The 23,758-nt window shown below is 40.0% G+C and overlaps 3 protein-coding genes across 5 annotated transcripts; 2 read left to right on the forward strand and 1 right to left on the reverse strand.

The window, feature by feature from the left end:
• The first annotated feature begins 374 nt into the window (after positions 1-374).
• On the forward strand, positions 375-6,765 carry LOC122785708 (serine/threonine-protein phosphatase 4 catalytic subunit B). Of its 2 annotated transcripts, none has more exons than XM_044051623.1 (9): positions 375-443; positions 1,088-1,349; positions 2,447-2,498; positions 2,585-2,635; positions 2,992-3,093; positions 3,322-3,495; positions 4,314-4,440; positions 4,623-4,812; positions 5,878-6,765. In XM_044051623.1, the coding sequence occupies exons 2-9, from the start codon at positions 1,240-1,242 to the stop codon at positions 6,005-6,007; spliced, it is 936 nt and encodes a 311-aa protein (XP_043907558.1). In that variant the 5' UTR covers positions 375-443; positions 1,088-1,239; the 3' UTR covers positions 6,008-6,765. The 2 variants fall into 2 exon arrangements, with proteins under 2 accessions (XP_043907558.1, XP_043907557.1); XM_044051622.1 differs by having other exon boundaries at positions 377-542.
• An 823-nt stretch (positions 6,766-7,588) lies between these two features.
• On the forward strand, positions 7,589-16,019 carry aldh3b1 (aldehyde dehydrogenase 3 family, member B1). 2 transcript variants are annotated; one of them, XM_044051451.1, is made up of 10 exons: positions 7,589-7,620; positions 8,655-8,825; positions 9,268-9,378; positions 10,554-10,674; positions 10,763-10,848; positions 11,060-11,141; positions 13,147-13,539; positions 14,370-14,536; positions 14,631-14,730; positions 15,385-16,019. In XM_044051451.1, exons 2-10 carry the CDS (start codon positions 8,664-8,666, stop codon positions 15,567-15,569), a joined length of 1,407 nt encoding a protein of 468 aa, XP_043907386.1. In that variant the 5' UTR covers positions 7,589-7,620; positions 8,655-8,663; the 3' UTR covers positions 15,570-16,019. The 2 variants fall into 2 exon arrangements, with proteins under 2 accessions (XP_043907386.1, XP_043907385.1); XM_044051450.1 differs by having other exon boundaries at positions 7,609-7,668.
• Positions 16,020-16,926: 907 nt separating this feature from the next.
• Positions 16,927-21,041, reverse strand: LOC122785581 (caseinolytic mitochondrial matrix peptidase proteolytic subunit). The gene is made up of 7 exons (XM_044051452.1): positions 20,958-21,041; positions 20,139-20,240; positions 19,136-19,207; positions 18,962-19,058; positions 18,457-18,644; positions 18,234-18,339; positions 16,927-17,750 (listed from the first exon to the last, which is right to left on the reverse strand). Exons 1-7 carry the CDS (start codon positions 20,967-20,969, stop codon positions 17,515-17,517), a joined length of 813 nt encoding a protein of 270 aa, XP_043907387.1. The 5' UTR covers positions 20,970-21,041; the 3' UTR covers positions 16,927-17,514.
• Positions 21,042-23,758: the final 2,717 nt, after the last annotated feature.

The raw sequence follows: 23,758 nt of genomic DNA on the forward strand, positions 1-23,758 counted from the left end.
ATATGCATTTTAATCTCATACACCTCTTTCTTCAGACTGCTCACTGAAAATGTGGCAACATAAATTTGGAAATGGCAGTTTTTGCTTGAATATGACAAAAATGATTATAATATATACAGTAATGGATATATGATGATTAAAAGTTACAACACGCTACTTCTCTCTTAAATATATTTTACTCCATGCCCTGTCATAAGTAATGATTAACTATAAAGTATAAATATTAGGTATTGTTAACTTATTTCTTCAGTGATTCGAGTGTATAATTGTTGTATGTTGTAATTGAAGTTAATTCTTCACTTGACCTTTAATCTACATTTGCCTTTAATCTCGTTCTTCCCGTGTTTCCCGTGCACTGCGCGCGCCTCCTTACACCGGAAGTCCCAGTCGAGTCGGCGGCGTTCACGAGCACTGCTGGAGCGAGTGAACCGGCAAAGACCGGGGTAAGAGGAGCCGGCAGGCGGCGAAAAAGCACGCAATCCGCGGAATGAAACGTACTGGTGTGCGCTTCTTCTCAAACATCACCGTTCACTCTATTGACGGTAAAGACTCTCGCCTTTGTTTCGTCGACGTTAGAATCACGGTTGATGTACCTCGCTAGCATTAGCGTGCTCGCTCGAGAAATTAGCCGAGTAGCGCTACGCCGTCTGTTGAAGTTAGTTAGCTCGCTAACACACAGCGTTTCACACCGTGACCTAAATATTCTTCTTCGTTTTTGGCGCTTGTATTGTGCGTTTTAGTTCGCAGTTGTGCATTTGACAAACACTAACTTTTATATTCAGGGAATATTCTCTAACAAAAGGGTCGGCTAAGTTCTCAACAATGAGTAGTTCGCTGACGTCGTTAGCGGTGATGTAAGCTAACGTGCTAATGGTTAGCTTACTGTTAATCTACGCCCATAGGCCCCACATTCTTTGACGAATAACGCCACTTTTAATGGTTTTCTGTGTAAATTCACAAACAGCGTCGTGGTCGTTTGTTATTGCGCTATGGGTCCCACGTGTTATGTCAATAACCAATTTATTATGCGCAGGTTTATGCAGGAAAGCAAACGTGTAGTAAAACGCTACCTGTTTTTCTTTCACAGTTGGTCTTTCTGAACATCGCTCAAGAAAGTGTCTGACACATAACAGCTAAAGATCCCTGCACATCTGCGACTACGACAGTCGGCAGAGTTAGTTCTTTTGGTGACCCCGGACTGTGTGAGAGTGTAAGCACTGTGTGAAAGCAGCTCTCCCTATGTGTGTGACAATGGGGGACATCAGTGACCTGGACCGACAGATAGAGCAGCTCAGACGCTGCGAGCTCATCAAGGAGAATGAAGTCAAAGCACTGTGTGCCAAAGCCAGGTAATTAGTCTGAATTCCCCACCATTCACACTCAAATTATACACGTTTTATCACCAAATAAGCGGTTGATTATGTTCATGAGCAATCAATAAGCTGTTTGGTGAAAAATATCAATCAGTGTGTCACAGCCATACAGAAAATGGGAAATATTCACATTCAAGACACAAACATCCGCAAACTTGTTTCTGTTGTAACTTGATACAGATGATACAACATTCAGTGTTGGTATTGATTTAAATCACTGAATTGGATATTATTTATTGAAAAAAGGTATAATCTGTTACACATAAAATCCCAAATATCATAGAAATAGTTAATTAAGCAGAGGCTGTGAAGAGAGATGTACAGTGTCTTATGACTGGAATGTGCGTGAGAGATGCAGTGATTATTTGAGCTATGTGGACTCATGTTAAGATTAAACAAAAATATAGCACAATAGATTAATGGAATTTTGTGAAGTAATAAAGGATTGTAATGGTCTGATATTGGTAGATACTCAAGGCTACGAGTGGTGTCGGACTTAAAGAGGTATTTAACTATCTCTAATTGTAACTAAACGTTTGTCACAATAGTTGAGTAATCTGTTGTACAGCACTTTGTTTCAGCTGTTGTTTTTTAAAGTGGGTTATAAATAAAGTGGAGTGGATTGGAATTAGTTAATCAGTCATTAGATGGCAGACTGATGTCAGTCAAACTGGTGTTTGGAACTTCACCATCTTAAGTTTCACGGAGCTGCACAGAAATGCAAAAGACGGCGCAGACATTTTAAATGTACACTGTATATGATTAAGCAGCTGAGTATCTGTAACATGCAGGGGAAGCTACCTGTAAAGTGCTCATTCTGATGTATTGTAAACAATATATTTTTTCTTTATTTCTATACACAAAAAACATCAGTATAATATTTCATATATAGAAATGGTATCACCAAAACTGGACTTAAAATTTGAAGTCTAAAAACAAACAAACAAAACTTGTTTAAGAGATGGTCCACTAGAGGGCACTGCTCCACAACACAAGGCAATTATCAACAGAAGATGAGCAAAATAAAAACAAATGACATTAAATTCAATTTGAATATCTGTTCATATTTTCAGAGAGATTCTGGTGGAAGAAAGTAATGTCCAGAGAGTAGACTCTCCTGTTACAGTAAGTCACACTTTCTTCTGAATTTGTGAGCTCTAAATTTGAAGCTGCATAAATGTTAACTGTGTTTCCTTGAATTGTCTTTGTAGGTGTGTGGAGATATACATGGTCAGTTCTATGACTTGAAAGAGCTTTTTAGAGTAAGTATCTGTTTTTTTCCCTTGTTATATTCTAATGACACATTGTCATGCTTGATGCCTAAAAGTGTTTTATTCATTTAGCAGCCATTAGTGCAAAAACAAACAACCCAAACACAACCCATGATAGTTTCGGTGACTGGCATATCATTATGTCACTGTGTGCTGTATGTCTCCTTTGTCTAGGTGTATTTTTTCTTTTTCTTAAGTTTTGATGTCATTTGTAGAGGTTTCATCAGCTTTTGGTCAAGCTGGATACACGTCCAGTCCCCCTTAAAAGCAATGGTGGTGATGGTATTTATAACTGTGCTTATATACAGACTGTTAATATAGTTGTTTGATAATTTTACACTTTACAGGTTGGTGGTGATGTCCCAGAGACAAATTATCTCTTCATGGGTGACTTCGTGGACAGAGGATTCTACAGTGTTGAGACTTTCCTGCTTCTCTTAGCTCTTAAGGTACAATTACCGTGTCTGCACCAGTGTAAATGAAAGAAGTGCGATTATAGTAAGTGGTTTGGAGAACAGTCAAGTGTGAACTATAACTGTGAACTCTTGACACAGGACAACGTGTGCTGCCAGAATAGGCTTTATTCTTGACTTCACAAAGCTGCTGTCAGGGGTGTTTTTGTTTTTAAGGGGATTTACAACTCTTTCTCAACCTTTTGCTTGTGTTTTGTGCCTCAGGTGCGTTATCCAGACAGGATAACCTTGATCCGGGGAAACCACGAGTCCCGGCAAATCACCCAGGTCTACGGCTTCTACGACGAGTGCCTCCGCAAGTACGGCTCAGTCACAGTGTGGCGATACTGCACTGAGATCTTCGACTACCTGTCCCTGTCTGCTATTATTGACGGCAAGGTGAGCTGCTTTTCCGGTGCCACTCGTGACCTTTTTTGAAAACGGAGGTGGATGCACCAAATTCACTGACATGCATGTAGTTTTCTTCAATGTCGATGCTTTAAAACATGCTAGAGCAGAGGTCACTGATGGGCTGACTGCCGTCCAGATCTGGACCTAGACTCTGTCCTATGTGGACTGGTTTCCATAAATCACTGATGACTGCCATGTTTTGACAGAGCTCTTGTATGTTAATCGGCACAGCCTTTCTAGCCTTCGCGGTACCCAGACGTCAAGGAAATGCAGACCTGTTGCATGCACTGTAAATCATCATGCGACGCCACTCAGCCAATTAAATCAGTGAGTTCAGAAGTGTGATTGGAATGGTCAGTGAGTGAGGGACACACACACTCCAGGGAGAGACAAGGGAACGAAGAATAAACTGATGAGAGCAAAGTAAGAAAGGTGAACTTGGACAGGTATTTAATGAAAATAAGAGCTGAAATTGTTTTTATTAAGTTGTTTTAATAATTTAAACTAACTTATACTGATGTAACGGTCAAAGAAATCTTAACCTTTGTCATGATTTCTTACATGTTTCTGCACAGCAGCTTGAATCTACCTTTGTATATGACAAATGGTCTTTAAATGAATCCATCTGTCTTTCCTTAAAGTAAAATCATATGAAGTTTTTATATGAATAATAATTTCTTCAATTCATTGTGTTTAAACTTAATTTCATTACTATTCCTTTGATATAAAAGTAGAGACATTGATACTGAACCATAACATGTGTTAGACATTATGATGATTTGACACGTCCCTCTCTCTGTCCTCAGATCTTCTGTGTGCATGGTGGCTTGTCTCCCTCCATCCAGACTCTGGACCAGATCAGGACCATTGACAGGAAACAGGAGGTTCCTCACGATGGACCCATGTGTGACCTCTTGTGGTCGGACCCTGAAGGTAAACTGGAAAACTACAAACTGTTTGTTGAAAAAAACAAAAACATTATATAAATGAGGGTCAGACTGGCAGCAGTGGTGGAGTTGTAGTTTGATGCAAAACCTGGATGATGTCATTTACCATCTGATCCTGAAGATCAAATCAAAGCTTCCCCTGACTGACGTTCTCCTCTCTGCTCTCAGACACCACAGGGTGGGGTGTGAGTCCCAGAGGTGCCGGGTATCTGTTTGGAAGCGACGTCGTGGCCCAGTTTAACGCCGCCAACGACATCCACATGATCTGCCGAGCGCACCAGCTTGTCATGGAGGGCTACAAGTGGCACTTTAACGAAACGGTGCTCACCGTGTGGTCGGCACCCAACTACTGCTACAGGTAGATGTGACTCAAAACAGCTCCTGTTGGAGTCCAGTGTGTGATGGTGTTTATACACACTGGCTTGGTTGACAAAGCAAAGATGTGTCACTTGGCCTGGACGGTGCACAGGGGTGTTTTGGGGTTTTTGAAAATTTGAGTATCATTTCTCGACGCACAGCTTTATCCCCACATCCAAATAATAATCAGAATCATCAGAATACTTTTATTATCCCGAAGGAAATTGTTTTGTTACAGTTGTTGCATATCAAACTTCCCAGAAAAGAGCACACAAGTTAAAAAAAGAAATTAAGATTGAAATGGGAAAGGGCTAATGGGTAATATGAGAAAGATCAAGTACAGTCGCGGTGAAGTGCAGGGGATCCGAGTAGATCTTAGTAAAAACGTGTTTACAGACTCTTTTTGTTTTCACTCTGTGCTCCGTCTCAACGTCTTTGTGTAGAAGATGCTTTAGTGCTGAAATTAAGGGAATAACAGATGCATCAGATGAGCTGATCTCTTTAGTTTGCTGCTCAAAGATGAGAGAATGTTCTCTGGTGTGAAGTGAATGTCGCGGGGAGTTCATAATCTGCTTTTGCGCAAAGAGACTTTCCAGCATTTCATTGGTGCTGTTCCACCGTGTCCTCACATCTTTATTGGTGTTCCAAACTGATCTTGCATGGACTCAAAGCGGGAATAGACAGGCGTGTGCTGGCCGCAGTTTTTGCATGCGTCTGCACATTATTCCGTGGTTTTGTTTCGGTGATAAAAGCCGCCGAATTTTCAGTTGAATCCGTAAAAATAACATCTTTATTGGCAAGAACAATATAGCTGTAAAAATTACATATTTGATAATGTGACTTGGGGTTCAATGGACAATTACATGGGAATTATTACATTAGAAAATGTGGTGTTGCGTCAAAATGCACCTGCACTCATATTATATTGCACTCATGAAAGTAGTGTGGCATGTTCAGTCATTGTTGAGATTGTGTTGTCACTGACGTCCTGTTGTCATGACATGGTGGTGAGAAGACACAGCCACTTCAATCCTTAAATGTCTTGTTTTGTCTCTTCTCTGCACAGATGTGGTAACGTGGCAGCCATCTTGGAGCTGGACGAGCATCTACAGCGCGAGTTCATCATATTTGAAGCAGCGCCACAAGAGACCAGGGGCATTCCCTCTAAGAAGCCAGTAGCCGACTATTTCCTGTGAAGTCTTTGGGCAGACAGCTGTGATGCATTTGAAACCTCCGGTACCATTTCACCACCGCGCTCCATCGTCATCATCCTGCTGCCGGACCATTCTGTCAGTCTGTCAGTCTGAACTCGGCTGCAGTTGGACAGAACCCTCCGGACACTGTCTGTGTCTGACAGCAGTCACTATGAAAGGTGTAAGAGGGGGAGGGGGGGTGATTGTGGGCCCATGACTGTTGTCACTGCTCTTCACATGATTTTCATTGCCCTCAGCCTCCACCTCTCTCTCCATCTGCTGTCCAGCTCTCATTCTCTGTAGATACAACACTGTCCCTCCATCACATCTATAGTATTTTTTTCATCATGAACATTGTCATTTAATTTTAGAAGTATTTGGAAGGAGTTAGTTAATCTTTTTTGTCTCTTGCAAAAATGTGCATATGTAGGAATTTTCACACTTTTATCACATAAGGAATTCCTTCAACGCATATATCCTCTTTGTTTTTGATTTTTTTCAATAATTGTTTCCGTCAGGTTTAAATACAGAAATGACCAAGCCCCCGCCCACCGTGTTCTGTTCTGCTCTTATGTTTGTTTTTAACTGTCATTTGTTATATGTGAGTCACTATTTAACATACCCAGTGCTGCTGCTGCTGCTCAGCACCATCACAGATAAATACCACCCATGGTTTTCTCTCTTTATTCCTTTGAATCTACAAATCTCTGTAGGTCTGTCAATTTTGATATTGTGAAAATAAAGTTTTTGTATTAATGCCATGTATGTATCTGAAACGTGTTTGTTCAGGTCAGGTGGGTATTTATGATACATACACGTAGGATCACTGTCTTTCTTTCATGAATCGGCTCGATTACATCATCAGTGACACACACACACACCACACAACTCTTCTGATGAATCACTACCTGCAATGTTCCTGTGTGCAGCTCAGTGTTGTGATGCAACAGAGAATGTACACCTTTTAATGTTCTGTAGATTTGAGATGACATAAGAATAAGGCCAAATGTTTAACTGACATGTTTGGGTTGTAACGAATCTGTGTCCTCAAACATTCACTCTGCACCTAAGAAGAGAACGCAGGAGGAACAAAGTAAATAAACTTTAAACACATGTGAGGCATGTAAAATAACAGCTGCAGTGATAAAACAAATGTTGATATACCAAAATATTATGGTGGTTGACTTTAATTTCAATCATTCATCAACATCCTCATTTATTTAGTGATTAAAGCATTTTCCTCTATTTCCTTGAACACATCAGACTGATCTGAATTGTCTTAAACGTGTGCGACAGACTCGGGATTTGTGTGAATGGTCATGTCCTTGATTGATGTCTGGTTTTATAAGAAATGAAACTACAAATACACAAGAAAAAGAAAAGTGGAACAATCCACAGTAACACAGTCGGTGTTTTTCTGTACTCGATCTTCGATGGATTATCTTTGTATGATAAAGTTTACAACGAATGAGGACTTGACTCTTCACCCGGACTTCCTGCTCTGGTCAGACTCGTTTCAAGGCAGTTTTTCAAGATCGACGGACTGACACCCCTCGTTCCCCGCACATTGGATGAACCGGCTAGAAAAGTAACAACACCCGGAAACACAATCATTTGTGAGTTCTCCTCCTCAGGCACACACACACACGCAGCATCATAACCAGGTACAATAACACAAGATACAGTGTTTACTCTTGATTGTATGTATTGTTGCGTTTGGATGGATGACACTGTGTCACGGGTTCTTCACGTCAAACAGGATTCCACTGTAAAGGAAACACATTTAATCTCATCCCTGTTTTTGCGACACTGAGCGAACCGCACGGTTGTATTTGAATTCGAATCCAATCTTAATGACTCTTTTAAGAAGATTCAAACTCATGTGAAGGGTAATGCTTTTGACACTTTGAACGCTGTTTGTTTTGGCGCCAGTTGCTCGCGTGACTTGACTGTGAGGTGAGCGATACCTGCCTCTGTCGCTGCCTGACCGGTAACCATTGACAAACCGGTTAAATATATTTTAACCGGTGTGAGAATGCGAGTAGCAAAGAGCCACTCGTTTTAAAACATCCGTTGAAAGAAAACTGTGTTATTTATATATTTATTTATATTACAATGTTTCCCTTGCTGCGTCAGACCGTGACCCGTGCTCAGCCGACCACGTGGATATGAGTGTTTTTGTGTGTTTAGCAATGGAGACGCTTTTTGAATTTTGACGTTTTGTCAGGAAAAGCGCAGGTGTTACTGTTAACACGTGATGATCACATGATGATGGCTGTGTTCAGTACCTGTCAGACAGGACAGTGTAACCAGTGTAGCCAGTGTTAAACCCTGACGTTTAGGAAGCGAAATGGAACCCATCCATCGTTCAGCAGACTCTGACTTCATTGTATGCTTGTATAAGTGGTTATAGATGACTCAGCACATTATTTAGCTGCTGTTTGTCAGAAACAAATAATGAAGACAATTATTGTTCCACATTAGCCACTTCAATAAATAACTAAATAAATGAATACAATGTAAACATGTGTGTTACTAAGCAAAGGCAGTGTCCACTGAAAATAAATACTTGACTATTTAAAAGTGGTCGCTGAGAATTTCTTGCCGAGTGACTTATTTTTCTGTATTTCTCTGTATGTTTGTGTTCCAGGGTAAAAGGATGGACGCGCACGTCCAAGTTCTGGAGAGGTTGAGGGCGACATTTCGCTCCGGCGTCACAAAACCGGAGCAGTTTCGTCGAACGCAGCTGAACAAGCTCAAGTCCATGATTAAAGAAAATGAGGAACCGATTTTGAATGCACTGCACAAAGACCTCGCCAAGGTACGAGGCCGGGGTCATGTGACTCTCACACACACACACTTCCTGTCGTGTTTACAGTGTGGAAAGGCATGAAAACAATGTTGTTGGGTCATCACACCATGGATGCCTGAAAGTTTCTTGGGTCATTTTCTGTAAAACCGTGAATGAAACAAGAGAAATGGTCTGCAGGGAAACTTTATTTTGAAAATTTTAAGCAAACTTGTCACAATTCTTGCTCTTGTGATGAGGCAGGCATGACATAAACATGAGCCCATGGCTGCATGCAGTGGCTCAAGCCATCCCTCAGTGCACTTCTGTATCTTAACACACTGTTCAATGTGAAACTGAGACCGCTTTTATGATGCTGACATGTTGTGCTCAGTTCTATGCAAGAATGATTTGAATCTTATTCCAAACTAATGGCCGTTCACTTTCATTTCTGGTTGCATCTCTCGCTCATCAGCCAAAGTTTGAGGCCGTCCTGTCTGAGGTGGACATGTTGAACAATGAGCTGATCCACGCCATCTCCAACTTGAAACAATGGATGCAGCCAGATTATGTCGGCACTAATCTGGTAAGTGTTACGTTTTCAATCATTAAGTAATGTCCATATAAAGCGCCCAACAATCCCTGTTTATTGTTAATTGGACATACTGAATTCAGCCCAGCTTTAACCTTTAAAGTAGAGCTGAAACAATTACTCGATGACTAAATGAAGTTTGAAGCTTTTTTTAATTGTTAAAACAAGATTTCTGATTGTTTCAGCTTCATAAATGTGAATATTTTCTGGTTTCTGTCATTTTTCAGCTTCATAAATGTGAATATTTTCTGGTTTTCTGTCATTTTTCAGCTTCTTAAATGTGAATATTTTCTACTTTCTGTCATTTTTCAGCTTCTTAAATGTGAATATTTTCTACTTTCTGTCATTTTAGCTTAAATGTGAATATTTTCTAGTTTCTTTTTTAGCTTAAATGTGAATATTTTCTAGTTTCTGTTTTTAGCATAAATGTGAATATTTTCTAGTTTCTGTCATTTTTTAGCTTCTTAAATGTGAATATTTTCTAGTTTCTGTCATTTTTTAGCTTCTTAAATGTGAATATTTTCTAGTTTCTGTCATTTTTAGCTTCTTAAATGTGAATATTTTCTAGTTTCTTCAGCTTCTTAAATGTAAATCTTTTCTAGTTTCTGTCATTTTCAGCTTCTTAAATGTGAATATTTTCTGGTTTCTGTTGTTTTTCAGCTTCTTGAATGTGAATATTTTCTAGTTTCTGTCATTTTTCAGCTTCTTAAATGTGAATATTTTCTGGTTTCTGTTGTTTTTCAGCTTCTTGAATGTGAATATTTTTCTAGTTTCTGTCATTTTTCAGCTTCTTAAATGTGAATATTTTCTGGTTTCTGTAATTTTTTAGCTTAAATGTGAATATTTTCTAGTTTCTGTCATTTTTCAGCTTCTTAAATGTGAATATTTTCTAGTTTCTGTCATTTTCAGCTTCTTAAATGTGAATATTTTCTAGTTTCTGTCGCTTTTCAGCTTCTTAAATGTGAATATTTTCTGGTTTCTGTCATTTTTCAGCTTCTTAAATGTGAATATTTTCTAGTTTCTGTCGTTTTTCAGCTTCTTAAATGTGAATATTTTCTTACAGTTGCAGCTCTACTTTAAAGCATGTCATATAAATAACTGTTTTATTCTTTGTGACGCTGTTATGTTTCCATGTTGTGATTTTTAAAACAATAATTGTTGCGTCTCAGGCCACGAAGCTTGACGACTGTTTTGTACGGAGGGAGCCGTTAGGAGTCGTGTTAATCATCGGACCCTGGAACTACCCCATTCAACTCCTCATGGTACCCCTGGTGGCAGCCATCGCAGCAGGTATCACTCGCATCCGGATGAGAGTTGTCTCTCTCTCTCTCATGTTACATTAAATCAAATGTCTCATTATTATGTTGTCTCCGTGTAGGAAACTGTGTGATCATCAAACCTTCAGAGATCAGTGCTGCCACAGACAATCTGATCGCAGAGCTTCTGCCCAAGTATCTGTCGCAGGTAAATAAAACACACCTGAATGTAAAGTTTCTAACATATTGTAGCTGACGTCAGCCCTAAGAACATTGTCCTTGATGCTTGTGACAAAGAACAAATGATATTTTATGACAAACGTGTGCAGGAAACCAGGAGAATCTACGGGCTTTACGTACTGTTCCTTTAAACACATGGAAGAGAATCTAACGGTTAGAAATGTGACTTTGTTCGACAGGACTGTTACGCAGTTATTCAGGGCGGAGCAGAGGAGACCAAAGAACTCCTGAAGAATCGCTTTGACCACATCTTCTACACAGGTACAACATGTGTCACATGATGGTTTGTTGGACAGTGTGTGGTGCACATATCATACATATATAACAGACATGTCTTTGTACATATTCATATTCAAATCCATGTGTCTGACTTCTTCTACCCGAGTGTAACAAGGATATTGTATTAACTTGTAAGTAACTTTTTATAGCTTTAAACAAAATTTAGCTCATGGAAACTTGTGTTTGATCACATGATCGTATTAAAAGCTGTAATGTGAGCATCTGCTGTTAATATGAACAACAAAGCAACTCATGTGTTTGAATATTGTGTGAATGACACTCCTCCAGGGGGGAAACACACATTCACAACAGCTCAGTTAAGAAATGAGAATAGAATAAAAAACAAAATAATATAAAATAAAATACTATAAAATAAAATACAATATGGTCAGAAAATTACAAAAAATAAAAAGTGAAAAAGATAAAATTACACTCTAATATAGAGTAAGTATCAGTGACTGTAATGCTAATGATTTAGCACACCACACAGCAGAGCCACTTAACCGTAACCATGGCCTCAACTCAACAGGAAGTCGGCCATTTTGAATGTTGGCCTACATTTTGGCGATTGAACTCATCTGAGTTCGCTCACATCAAAGATGAAATGTTGTTGAAAGGTTTGGCGGATTCAAAGCGGCGCGGCCACGGCAACCCTCGCTGTTTTAGCGAATTTCAAACATTCGCCACAAAACAGGAAGTGCCCTATGACTTCAGCATACACTGAGTTCCACAGAATTTCCCGCAACTTGGTGGGAAGGTGTTATCGACCAAGGCGAACATAAAAGTCGACCGTAACCATGGCCTCAACTCAAGAGGAAGTTGACCTTTTTGAATTTTTGCACCTAAATGACTTGCACACATCAGGCTAAGGCGAAAGTTTACAGATTTAAAAGTGTGTAACTGCTGCACTCCCCGACCTGTGAAGAATCTTGCTCTATCATGACTGCGTGCAGTTTTGTTTTATTTTAAAATATTTGATCCATCTAACGCTTAAGTATATTACTTTTTACCTTTTTATAAAATGTATATTCATATTTGAATCCCCTCTTTTTTGCTAATCATATTCAGCAGCTGTTAAAAACATTGAAACTGGGTTTGTGGAGCTCTGAGGTTCATCACTGTAAACTATTTGACCGGGTTTGATGTTCCTCCTCGTCAACACCTGCATATTGTCATTTACAAGGCATTCTTAGGTTTACTTCCTTCTTACCTTTTGTCCGACAATAACCGGAATGATACTGGGACTTAAAGTCTTCGGTCTCGGGATTTGTTCTCGCCGTCAAAAAAGTCAAAACTGGGAAAGAAAGCGTTTAGGTTTGCTGCTCCCTCTGCCTGGAACATGTTACAGAAAACTCAAACAAAACAACTTTCACTGAACACTTTAGAGGGGAAATGTTTGAGATAACCTCCACTCTGTGTGTTTGGAGCATGTGCTGTTCTAATCAAAGCACTTTTGTTATGTTAACCTTCGTATTTGTCCAACTACTAATCATCAGAACCTGTACGACTTGTCTCGGTTTTACAACCTAACTGCTGTCTAGTGTGTGTGACCAGTTATTTATGACCATTGTTCAAACTACTACACTAGTTTTATAATGTAATTCTCCCTCCGTGTCCTAGTTTAAGCGACTGGGACACGAAAGACGGTGCTAGAGCTTTATAGCCTAGCTTAAACACAAAGTAGCTAGGATACAGCTAGCTTGAATGGCAGTTTGAGCAATGTTTACATTTAAATGTTCACGTCTTCTTAAAGACATTGTTGGAACACTTTCAGAATCCATACGGAACTCAAAATGGCCCTCGGGAGACGTGTTCCGTTTATTTTAATCATTTTATCTTGAACACCTTTCATGGACATTGGTGACCTGGTCATCTATACATGGTTTATATAATGTAAATAATACAATCTGGTAGTTTAAATGTTGTTCATGCTCCACAGAAGAAGATTTTCCACGTTGGTCACTGACTGTTGTGAGTTTTCTTCCAGGTTCTCAGAAGGTGGCACATAAAATCCTGCAGGCGGCTTCAGTCCACTTGACCCCCGTCACCTTGGAGCTGGGCGGCAAGTGTCCTTGTATTTTATTTGGTAATGTGAACGCCACAGCCGCAGCGCGCCGCTTGGTGTGGGCCAAGTTCTTTAACTCTGGCCAGAGCTGCGTGGCTCCAGACTACGTGTTGTGCTCAAAGGCCACGCGGGACGCCCTGGTGCCGGCGATACTGGACGTCATCAAAGAGTTCTACGGCGAGGATCCTCAAACCTCTCCTGACCTGGCCCGCATCGTGTCCTCGGGACACTGGACGCGTCTGATGGAGCTGCTTGGAAAGTCCAAAGGCAAAATTATTGTCGGAGGGGAGAGCAACCAGGAGGACAAGTATATAGGTGAGTGGAGGAGGAGGAGAAAATAAAATAATGTGGTGCCAAACCATTCAAAGACTTCAAAACAAAGAGTCACATTTTAAAATAAATCTTAAAATTGACAGGAAGCCAGTGGCGAGAGGCTGGAATGGGAGTGACGTGGTCATGTTTACGTGGTTGACACCAGCACACGGCGCGTTACAGTAGACGAATAGAATCACAACGCGTTTGTTCCTTTTATCACAGCGTTGTGTGTCAAACATGAAATGTAGTGATGTCTTAAGTCATGTTGTAGCTTGTTACAGAAATGATGATGATGATGATGATGATAATAACAATGGAAATAGGCAAAGCGGCCATTATTTGATTGTATGAGTTTAGAGTAGGAGCAGGTACAGTACGTTGTCTTCTTCCTGCTCCTTTCTCACCAAAGACAGTGTGAATGGATGCTTGTGTTATTGTTGTGTTTTTGTGTTGGAACAAATAATGAGCGATGGTGACTGATCGTACATTACGCTGAAGATCGCGTCGGCTCATCGCTGATTTAAAGCGTAAATATGTGCGACAAGCGTTTATTTAACCCCTGAATTAAACTAAATTAAAGGTTTGATTGCATTGATCTGACCTTTTCTACTCTGTGCAGTGGTGACCTCTGACCTTTTATACGCAGCTTTACACCAGCACAGCGTCTTCTCTGTGAACTGCCCTGTGATTGGTCCTATTGTTTAAATGCATAAAGAATAATTAAAAAAAGGAGCTGCATTTCAGCCTTTGTGATTCAGCGGTTTTGATGTGAAATGTAACCAATTCTACAGCTTTATGGTGAAAACGTCTCACGGTTGTTTTCTCCTCAGCTCCCACTGTGCTGGTGGACGTGGCTGAAGACGACGCTATGATGCAGGAGGAGATCTTCGGCCCCATCCTGCCCATCCTCACCGTGGAGTCTCTCCAGGAAGGCATCGACCTCATGAACAGCAAAGAGAAGCCGCTGGCTCTGTACGCGTTCTCGGACGAGTCCTCTGTAAGAGCTCCGCAGCCTCCGACACTGTGGCTCCTTCAGTCGCCTCATGTTTGTGTGTTTGACGTCAAACTGGCTGCTGTTGTGTTTTTTTGAGGTGGTGAACACGGTGCTGGAGAAGACCAACAGCGGAGGATTCTGCTCCAACGACGGCATCATCCACATGACCCTGCCGACCCTGCCCTTTGGAGGTGTAGGTGGGTGTGACTCCTGAAGCAGCTGTCTGACACTCGTCTCATTTCCTCATTCGTACAGTCGATATCTCGGAACACGTTCACCTGCGGAAAAACATCGCAATCCCAAGGACCTTCTTTAACATGAGCGCTTTTACATTTACCTAATATTGATCACCCGATCAATGATCAATCATGTGTCAGGTTGTGAAATGTTCCTATCATCATAGATGTTTTATTATGATTCTAGCGGATGGGAATGTTTCTGATGCAGCTGGAAACACTTTAACTTCAAAGTGACTTTTAGAATCTCGCTGCAGACGAAATCTTTGTGCTTTGACTGCGTTTATATTTACACGTGGAAATGAAGTCATGAAAAAGTGTTGACTAAGATGTTTTAATGTAAAATAATGATATAATGATGAGTTCCTCCGCCGTGTCAGTGTGACGACGTCCTCGAACGACTCGACTTGACAGATAAAGTCGATCGAGTGTGCAGTGTGGTGTTGTTGCCAGGCAACACAAGCACGACACTGCTTTACTGATGTAGAACCGGTCGACTTATCGCCGTTTGTTGTCCATTACAGTTTTAAGATATTTTTATTATTATTTAATATTTTAAATACGGTTAGTGTTTCATCTGTTCTGAGCAGAACTTATGGATCCTTCTTGTTCCAGGTGGGAGCGGCTGGGGCAGTTACCACGGCCGCTGGGGCTTCGAAACCTTCAGCCACCAGAGGGCGTGCATGCTGCGCGGCTGGACCTTGGAGCGACTGAACGGCCTGCGTTACCCTCCGTACACCGAGAACAAACTGTCCTGGCTGCGCTGGACCGCCTCACCCAAGAGCTGCTCACTCATGTGATGAGTTTTCAAAGTTACTGTTCAATCATTAGTTTTTCTTGTGTCACTTTACTTGTAACTAGGATTTCCTACAACTTCGGTGCCACTTTATTATACTCGTACTGTCACTGATTGTCTTTTTTTTTTTTATCTTTAATGTTTTAAAAAAAGAAAGAAATTCTTTTCTGTATTTTCTATACTTTTTCTAAGCAGGTTCTTAACGTCACTTTACTTTCTCAGCTCATGTTTTCACATTTAAATGAATGAAAAAAGTGCCGGGGATTTCACTTCCTGCTCATTCATCTTACACAGAAGTCTTTGGGTGGTGAAGTGGAGTTTTAAGAATATTAAGTGTACTTCTAATGCATTTGTTTGTAAACCGTTTGTCTTAATTTGAGCAGATTGTTCTTTGTTTTTTTTTAAACTTAACTTTAATCACATGTAAATAAATTGAAATTACATTTGTTATCAACATTCTTCAAATGTCATTTATTTTGCTTTTTAATTGAAGTGAAGGGCTGATGAGCAGAGCAGAGCGTTAAGTGAGTTATAGTGTCAACAACTGAGGTTTACACTTAATCTTTTCTAAGGTGTGACAGAGGTGAGCTGAGCCTCAGGCAAATAACTCATAGTTACTCATATGGGCGGTGAAATTTAAACCTAAGACTCCTATGTTCTCATGCATTTACCAGCCACTTTATTAGGTACACTAAACAAGTGGCACCTGCTGTCGTTTTCTGCTGCTTCAAAGTTTTACATGTTCAGAGATGGTCGCCTTCACACATGATTATTTCAGTGAAAGTTTCCTTTCTATAATTCCAAAACCAGTCTGTCAATCCTCCTGTGGCATCAAAGAAGCACTTTCTCTCAGAACTGCTGCTCGTTGCTGGATGTGTTCTCTTTTCAGACCGTTCTCTGAGATCAGCAGTTCCTGAAAACCTCCGAGCAGCCGCTCTGTGTCTTGTTCAGAGACTCTGAGCTGCAGCAGGTCGTCTCGACCGTGTTTACATGCCTAAAAAGTTTTGAGTTGCTGGAATGCCGTTGGCTGATTAGATGCACGAGTTAACTACTTGAACAGGTGTACCTAAATAAAGTTGTGGCATGAAAACATTTAACTCTTAAATGCATAGGTGGAGTCAAAAATGACCCCATGGGCTGTGGTTCTTCAAAGTATTTGAAATGAAAAATGTTCATATTGCAGTAATTCCTCATAAAACGTGTTTGTGACGTTTTCTTTCATCGTTTTGATCTTTCATCAAAATGAAATGCATTTCTTAAGTTTATTGTTAAAATGCATTGATTGTATTAACTTTAATGAACACTTGTGTATTAGAATGAAGAACTGTGCAAAATGAAGAATTCATCCATGTTTTTTTAAATTAAGGTCAAAACTATTTTTTTTATTACAAATGTGTATATTCAAATACAGACAATAGCAGGCCGTCTGCCCTCCTCTCCAACACAGAGGAGGAACACAACAAGATGTCAAAACAAGCTCATCACCCCCCTCCCAAAAAGAAAATCTGCACAGAGTTGATTAATAAACAACTTTGTGTCACAGTAACTACATGTAACGCATTTCATAGACAGCAGGTTACATCACGTGATCTAAAACAAAATGTTGGCCAGTGATGAATTCACTGTGCATGAGACCAACATGGCGTCTACTCATGTGTAGACCACACAGTCGGTAAATGATTGAATATCCAGACGATGTGAGTGAGAGTCTGCTTCTGCGTGTGTGTGTGTGTGTGTGTGTGTGTGTTCAACTGGACCCTTGGTGCTCTGTGCAGGTTCCAGTACAAACATGGCTGAACTAGCGCCCAGCTAAAGTTGTTTTGTTGAAACTTAGTGAGTGTTGATAGAGTAGGGGAGAGGAAAAGCTTGTTAAGACGAGAGGAAACCAGCAGGGAGGTTGGTCCTGAGGAGATGCTCGCAGAACTGGGACCAGCTCTGCTGTGGAGGTTTCATGGCTCAGGTTTGTGGGAGGAGATTGGGCTCGTGCCCATCGGCGCCCCCTCAGGTCCTGGAGACTGTGGGGTTGGAGTTGGAGCTGCTGCTGCTGCTGTTGTTGTTGGCTCTTTCTGTACCAGCTCGGGTTCATCCTGGCCGGCCTGAGGCGGGTGGACCAGGACCCGGTCTATGAGTCCAAAGTCTTGCGCCTCCATGGGACTCAGGTAGCGATCCCTCTCCATCACACCCTCTGTAACAGGGCCGAGGAGAGAAATGAGGCACTGATAAAAGACGGGTCCATTTAATGACGCTGCTGTTGAAATGAACAGAATGATGGGCCATTTCACCTCAAGAGTGTGACACTAAATCCTACACACTTTTTGTTTTTGAGGATCAGAACCCATTAGTATTTTCTTTATGCTTTTATATAATTGAGTTGCTAGTTTTGAGGTCCTAAGTCTTTTCAGTCGTACATGGTCATGAAAGCTTCACTAAACACAGACTGTAAAACAAATCTGATGAATGTATCAGCACAGATTGTTATTTTAAAATATAAAAGAAACTTCTGACAATTAAAAGTGGATTCAAGTCATAGGCCCGTCCAGGTGCATTCTGGTCCCTTTTCCCGTCCTTCATAAGTAACTTGTGAGAGGACGACACTATGTCTAAATCAAAGTGCACTAAATAATAATAAAAAAACACTCAAATATATTAAGCAGTTGAGAAAGCGTACCGATGGTCTCCAGCTGCTGCCCCGTGTGTTTGGCGTAGAGGTTGTTGATCTGTTTCTTCAGTTTCATGATCTCCTCGGCCTGGATTGCGATATCTGTGGCCTGACCCTGAAAACACAGCACACGGTGAGAAAGGAGACGACTGTGTGACGAAGGTGTGCCTCGTCCCCCTCGCTCTGTTGTTTCTGAAACACTTTTTATTGGACCTAAGAGAGCTCAGCTTACTCTGGCTCCTCCTGAAGGCTGGTGGATCATGATGCGGGCATTAGGCAGCGAGTGCCTCATCCCTGACGTCCCTGCTGCCAGGAGAAGGCTGCCCATGCTGGCTGCCTGACCGACACACCAGGTGGAGATGGGATTGAGGATGTACTGCATGGTGTCGTAAATGGCCAAACCTGCTGTCACGACACCACCTGAGAGGAGGAGGAGGAGGAGGAGGAGGTGGAGATAAGCGAGAGATACCTACTGTATGCTCTGCAAACCAAAACTCACTGATGACTAACTATTTTGGGTTACAGAATATGACATATTTGTCTTGCTTTGTAAGCTGCTCACTACACCACACCAAAGTCCACAGAGAAAATCTAGTCTAGCCAGTTTCCTGCAGAGTGCAGTCAGATGTCGCTCACCTGCTGACTTCATACAAACACACCTCAAAACACCGGAAAGACGGCTTTAAAAACAAATCTTTTCAGGAGTGTTTTAACATCAGCGTCACTGCTGCTCTCACCAGGACTGTTGATGTACATGTGGATGGGTTTGTTGTTGCTCTCCGACTGTAGGAAGAGCAGCTGGGCGATGACCAGACTGGCCACAGAATCATCGATCTGAGCAGAGGAGAGAAGAGAACATGTTGAATAAATAAAATAATAAAACAAAATAACTCATTAACGACGACACCTACAGGACCCATGACGCAGATGATTCTCTCCCTCAGCAGGCGAGAATAGATGTCGTACGCTCGTTCTCCTCTCCCCTGGGAAAACAAAGTGCACAAACAACAAAACCACTTCATTCAGTGAAGCTGCATTTTCTCCCAGTGTTTGCACTTTATACAAATAAATGACTATAATTAGAACACAGAGGAGTGTGTAATAATTGTGACAGACACCTAAAAGGAGGTGATGAACCACCTGTGCCATCTGACTTCAACTACTGTGGTGTCGGGACCTGTCGGTGTAATGATTTGAGGACTGATGCAGGGCTGCCAACATACTCACTACAGTAGACCACACTACACCGCAGTATAGTATAGTTGTATTCAGGGCTGAAACTAACACTGATTCTCATAATAGATTCATTTGTCGCTTATGTTTGCTCTGTAAATCACCATATGTGTTTACCAAATGTGGAAATGATGACGTCTTGTTTTGTCCACAAACCAAAATGACTCAGTTTTAATGATTTCTTTGTTTTCTGGAGCAAAGAAACCAAAAAATATTCACATTTAAGAAGCAGAAAAAAAATGCATTACTTTAGAGATTTTAATCCACGCTCTGACGACTGTATGTTGGGCTTAGCCCGACGTCACTTGCTCGGCTACAGTTGGTTTTTAACTGGTGCAAAAACGAGAGCACGTTACCTTTGGACTGATTATTAAACTCTTGTTTTGTGTTTTTAAATGTCTTCACGGTCTTGTGCCACAATATCTGTCCGACCTGCTTCAGCCGCACGCTCCCTCAGGTTTTACCGTCATTTATTGTTTTTGCTTTTGTGTCTGTTCTCGTCTGTGTGTGCAGTACTTTGGCCAACTATGTTGTGCTTTATACAGTAAATAAAGTTAGATTGGTATGTATGCCTACTCTCACACACACCAGTATTTTGATTATCTAACCAGAGAAGCAATGTCATTATTAGTGATGTAGTGGTATCCATATAATGAGGATGTTTGACTCCCTGTTACTCACCGTCTGCTCCACCACTATAGGTATAAGAGGACTCTTCCATACAGGACTGTGGTGAATGGACCTGCAGTGTTTCACTGTCAACCCTCCGATGTGCAACACCCTCTGAGAGAAAAGACACAGAAATACATTTCTCTAGTTTGCTGGAAGAATAAAGGTGACTGGTGATGATAGTATACAATACATGCAGTGTTGTTTCCCACTATTAAAATGTACTTGTCTAGATTGACTGATAACTTGATTTGGGGAAATATTTTAACTCTTACATACAAGTACCTCCTTATTAATAAAGTTCAGGTGGTTTTCTTCAAAATATCAATAAATATTTTCCTGCCAGGCACTTTCTTTCTAGATTCAACAGAGATGTATGTGCTTATTGTTCAAAGTGCATCCAGAGACAATGATGCGCTCTGTTGAAGCACATTCTGGAATGTTTTGATTAACTTATAATATAAATAATATAATATAATATAGCATTTTAAAAGGAAACTGAGCTGTAAATAAAAAAACATAACTGACTCAAAATATAAGAAACTTTTCATTGGTGCCGTTTGTTTGAGGTTTAACTCTGAGAACTGTCCACGTTGTTGTTTTAATGAGTTGGTTTGAAGACTGCGTTTATTAATAACGACGTGAACTTAAACCATGTCCCCTCAGTGACAGCTTCAGAGCTGATGTCATAAGGCAACGTTACACAAGCTACATGCTAACACGCTCCATAACAGCACGAGCGGCAGCAACAACAGTCGCCAACGACTTCATACGACGCCGTTTTTACAACACGTCTCACGCTGAATGTGTAAAATTAAACTTGATACTCACACGAAGTAACATTTTTAAGTCTTTTCCCCCCGTATGTGACCCTTAGCTAACCCGGAAACGATTCCACGTTGACCTTCTTCGTCTGGGAAATCCAGCTAGCTGGTTAATCTCATTAGCGCCCTCTATCTGACAAAGCCAATATGTGTTTTTCCCAACTAAATGCAGTCGGGAATGTCGAGTGCTCTCTTTGTGTGTGTGTGTGTGCGTGTGTGTGTGTGTGTGTGTGTGTGTGTATAATAATAAAATATAAAAATAATATGTAAATATAAATAATAACTAAAAATTTAATTAATGAGTATTTCATGCCTTTGTTGGGTGATCTATCTTCCCTACCTTTAAACTGCTGCATATCATCCCCACTGTATTATATGTTGTTCTACAACAGCCATGTTTAGGGTCCGTTCACCAGCTCATGTGAATGTCATATTGTGTCTCTATTTATACTTTTTCCTCATCATCATCATCCTTTTCCTTTTCTTCCACTTAATCCTCGAGCACACTTTTCAGGCCCTTGCCATGAATAAAAACTCACCACATTTGCAAACTGACTGAATTGCATAGTTAAAAGAATTGAGTAGTTATTTTTTCACATTGAATGTTCCCACGAGCAGGCTTCTAATAATAACTATAAAATTCCTCCGTGAAATTTTAATCGTGCCATACTAAACTGTGACTATTTTGTGTATTTTTGGACGATATACTAAAGTATGACATTTTTGTCACATTTTGGACGACATACTAAACTATGACATTTTTGTCACATTTTGGACGACATACTACAGTATGACTTTTTGTCTCATTTTGGACGACACACTGAATGAAGTATAACCTTTTTGTCACATTTTGGACGACATACTAAAGTATGACTTTTTTGTCAAATTTTGGACGACATTGGACGACTACTAACCTATGACTTTTTGTCACGACATACTAACCTATGACTTTTTGTCACATTTTGTCCTAAATTTTGGACGACATACTAACCTATGACTTTTTGTCAAAATTTGGACGACATACTTTAGTATGACTGTTTTGTCAAATTTTGGACGACATAACACCTTTGACTTTTTGTGTCACATTTTGGGCCTTATACTTACCTTTGACTTTTTGTCACATTTGGGCTGACTTACTAACCTGACCTTTTGTCTCATTTTTGGGCCCGACTACTAGGCATGACTTTTGTCTCATTTTGGACCACATACTAACCAATGACTTTTTTGTCAAATCTTGGACGACATACTAACCTATGACTTTTTTGTCAAATCTTGGACGACATACTAACCTATGACTTTTTTTGTCAAATCTTGGACAACATACTAAAGTATGTCTATTTGTCACATTTTGGACCACATACTACAATATGACCTTTTTGTCACATTTTGAACGACATACTAAAGTATGACTTTAATGTCAAATTTTGAACGACATACTAACCTATAACATTTTCGTCACATTTTGGACGACATACAAACCTATTACTTTTTTGTCACATTTTGGACAACATACTACAGTATGACCTTTTTGTCACATTTTGGACCCAACATACTAAATTATGACTTTAATGTCAAATTTTGGGCGACATACTAACCTACTTGACTTTTTGTCAAATTTTGGACCGCACTTAAGTATGACTTTTTCTCACATTGGGCGACATAAAAACCTATTACTTTTGTCAAATTTTGGGTGACATACTTACCTGTGACTTTTTGTCACATTTTAGACATACTAAACTATGACTTTTTTGTCACATTTTGGACAACAAACTTAAGTATGACTTTTTTGTCACATTTTGGACAACATACTACAGTATGACCTTTTTGTCACATTTTGGACAACATACTAAAGTATGACTTTAATGTCAAATTTTGAACGACATACTAACCTATAACATTTTCGTCACATTTTGGACGACATACAAACCTATTACTTTTTTGTCACATTTTGGACGACATACTACAGTATGACTTTTTGTCTCATTTTGGACGACACACTGAATGAAGTATAACCTTTTTGTCACATTTTGGACGACATACTAAAGTATGACTTTTTTGTCAAATCTTGGACGACATACTAACCTATGACATTTTTGTCACATTTTGGACGACATACTAAAGTATGAAATTGTTGTCAAATTTTGAACGACATACTAACCTATGACTTTTTTGTCAAATTATGGACGACATACTAACCTATGACTTTAATATCAAATTTTGAACTACATACTAATCTATGACATTTTTGTCAAATTTTGACAGCATACTAAAGTATGACATTTTTGTCACATTTTGGACCACATACTAACCTATGACTTTTATGTCTCATTTTGGACGACATAGTACAGAATGACCTTTTTGTCACATTTTGGACAACATACTAAAGTATGACTTTAATTTCAAATTTTGAACGACATACTAACCTATGACTTTAATGTCAAATTTTGAACGACATACTAACCTATGACATTTTTGTCAAATTTTGGACAGCATACTAAAGTATGACATTTTTGTTACATTTTGGACGACATACTAAACTATGACATTTTTGTCAAATTTTGGACGACATACTAAAGTATGACTTTTTTGTCAAATTTTGAACGACAAACTTAAGTATGACTTTCTTGTCACATTTTGGACATCATACTAACCTATGACTTTTTTGTCACATTTTGGACAACAAACTTAAGTATGACTTTCTTGTCACATTTTGGACAACATACTATATTATGACTTTTTTGTCATATTTTGGACAACATACTATATTATGACTTTTTTGTCACATTTTGGACGACACACTAAGCTTTG

Source organism: Solea senegalensis, linkage group LG19, assembly GCF_019176455.1.
Source record: "Solea senegalensis isolate Sse05_10M linkage group LG19, IFAPA_SoseM_1, whole genome shotgun sequence".
NCBI classification, from domain to species: domain Eukaryota; kingdom Metazoa; phylum Chordata; class Actinopteri; order Pleuronectiformes; family Soleidae; genus Solea; species Solea senegalensis.

Excerpts from the sequence above, each read along its gene's own strand:
- LOC122785708 (XM_044051623.1), top strand. The coding sequence starts at position 1,240 with ATGTGTGTGACAATGGGGGACATCAGTGACCTGGACCGACAGATAGAG. Across the intron at positions 2,499-2,584 it reads GAGTAGACTCTCCTGTTACA|GTGTGTGGAGATATACATGG; the intron begins GTAAGTCACACT and ends TTGTCTTTGTAG. Across the intron at positions 4,441-4,622 it reads CTTGTGGTCGGACCCTGAAG|ACACCACAGGGTGGGGTGTG; the intron begins GTAAACTGGAAA and ends CTCTGCTCTCAG.
- aldh3b1 (XM_044051451.1), top strand. The coding sequence starts at position 8,664 with ATGGACGCGCACGTCCAAGTTCTGGAGAGGTTGAGGGCGACATTTCGC. Across the intron at positions 13,540-14,369 it reads CCAGGAGGACAAGTATATAG|CTCCCACTGTGCTGGTGGAC; the intron begins GTGAGTGGAGGA and ends TTTTCTCCTCAG. Across the intron at positions 14,731-15,384 it reads CCTGCCCTTTGGAGGTGTAG|GTGGGAGCGGCTGGGGCAGT; the intron begins GTGGGTGTGACT and ends TTCTTGTTCCAG.
- LOC122785581 (XM_044051452.1), bottom strand. Across the intron at positions 19,059-19,135 it reads TCATCTGCGTCATGGGTCCT|ATCGATGATTCTGTGGCCAG; the intron begins GTAGGTGTCGTC and ends TCCTCTGCTCAG. Across the intron at positions 18,645-18,961 it reads CATGTACATCAACAGTCCTG|GTGGTGTCGTGACAGCAGGT; the intron begins GTGAGAGCAGCA and ends TCCTCCTCTCAG.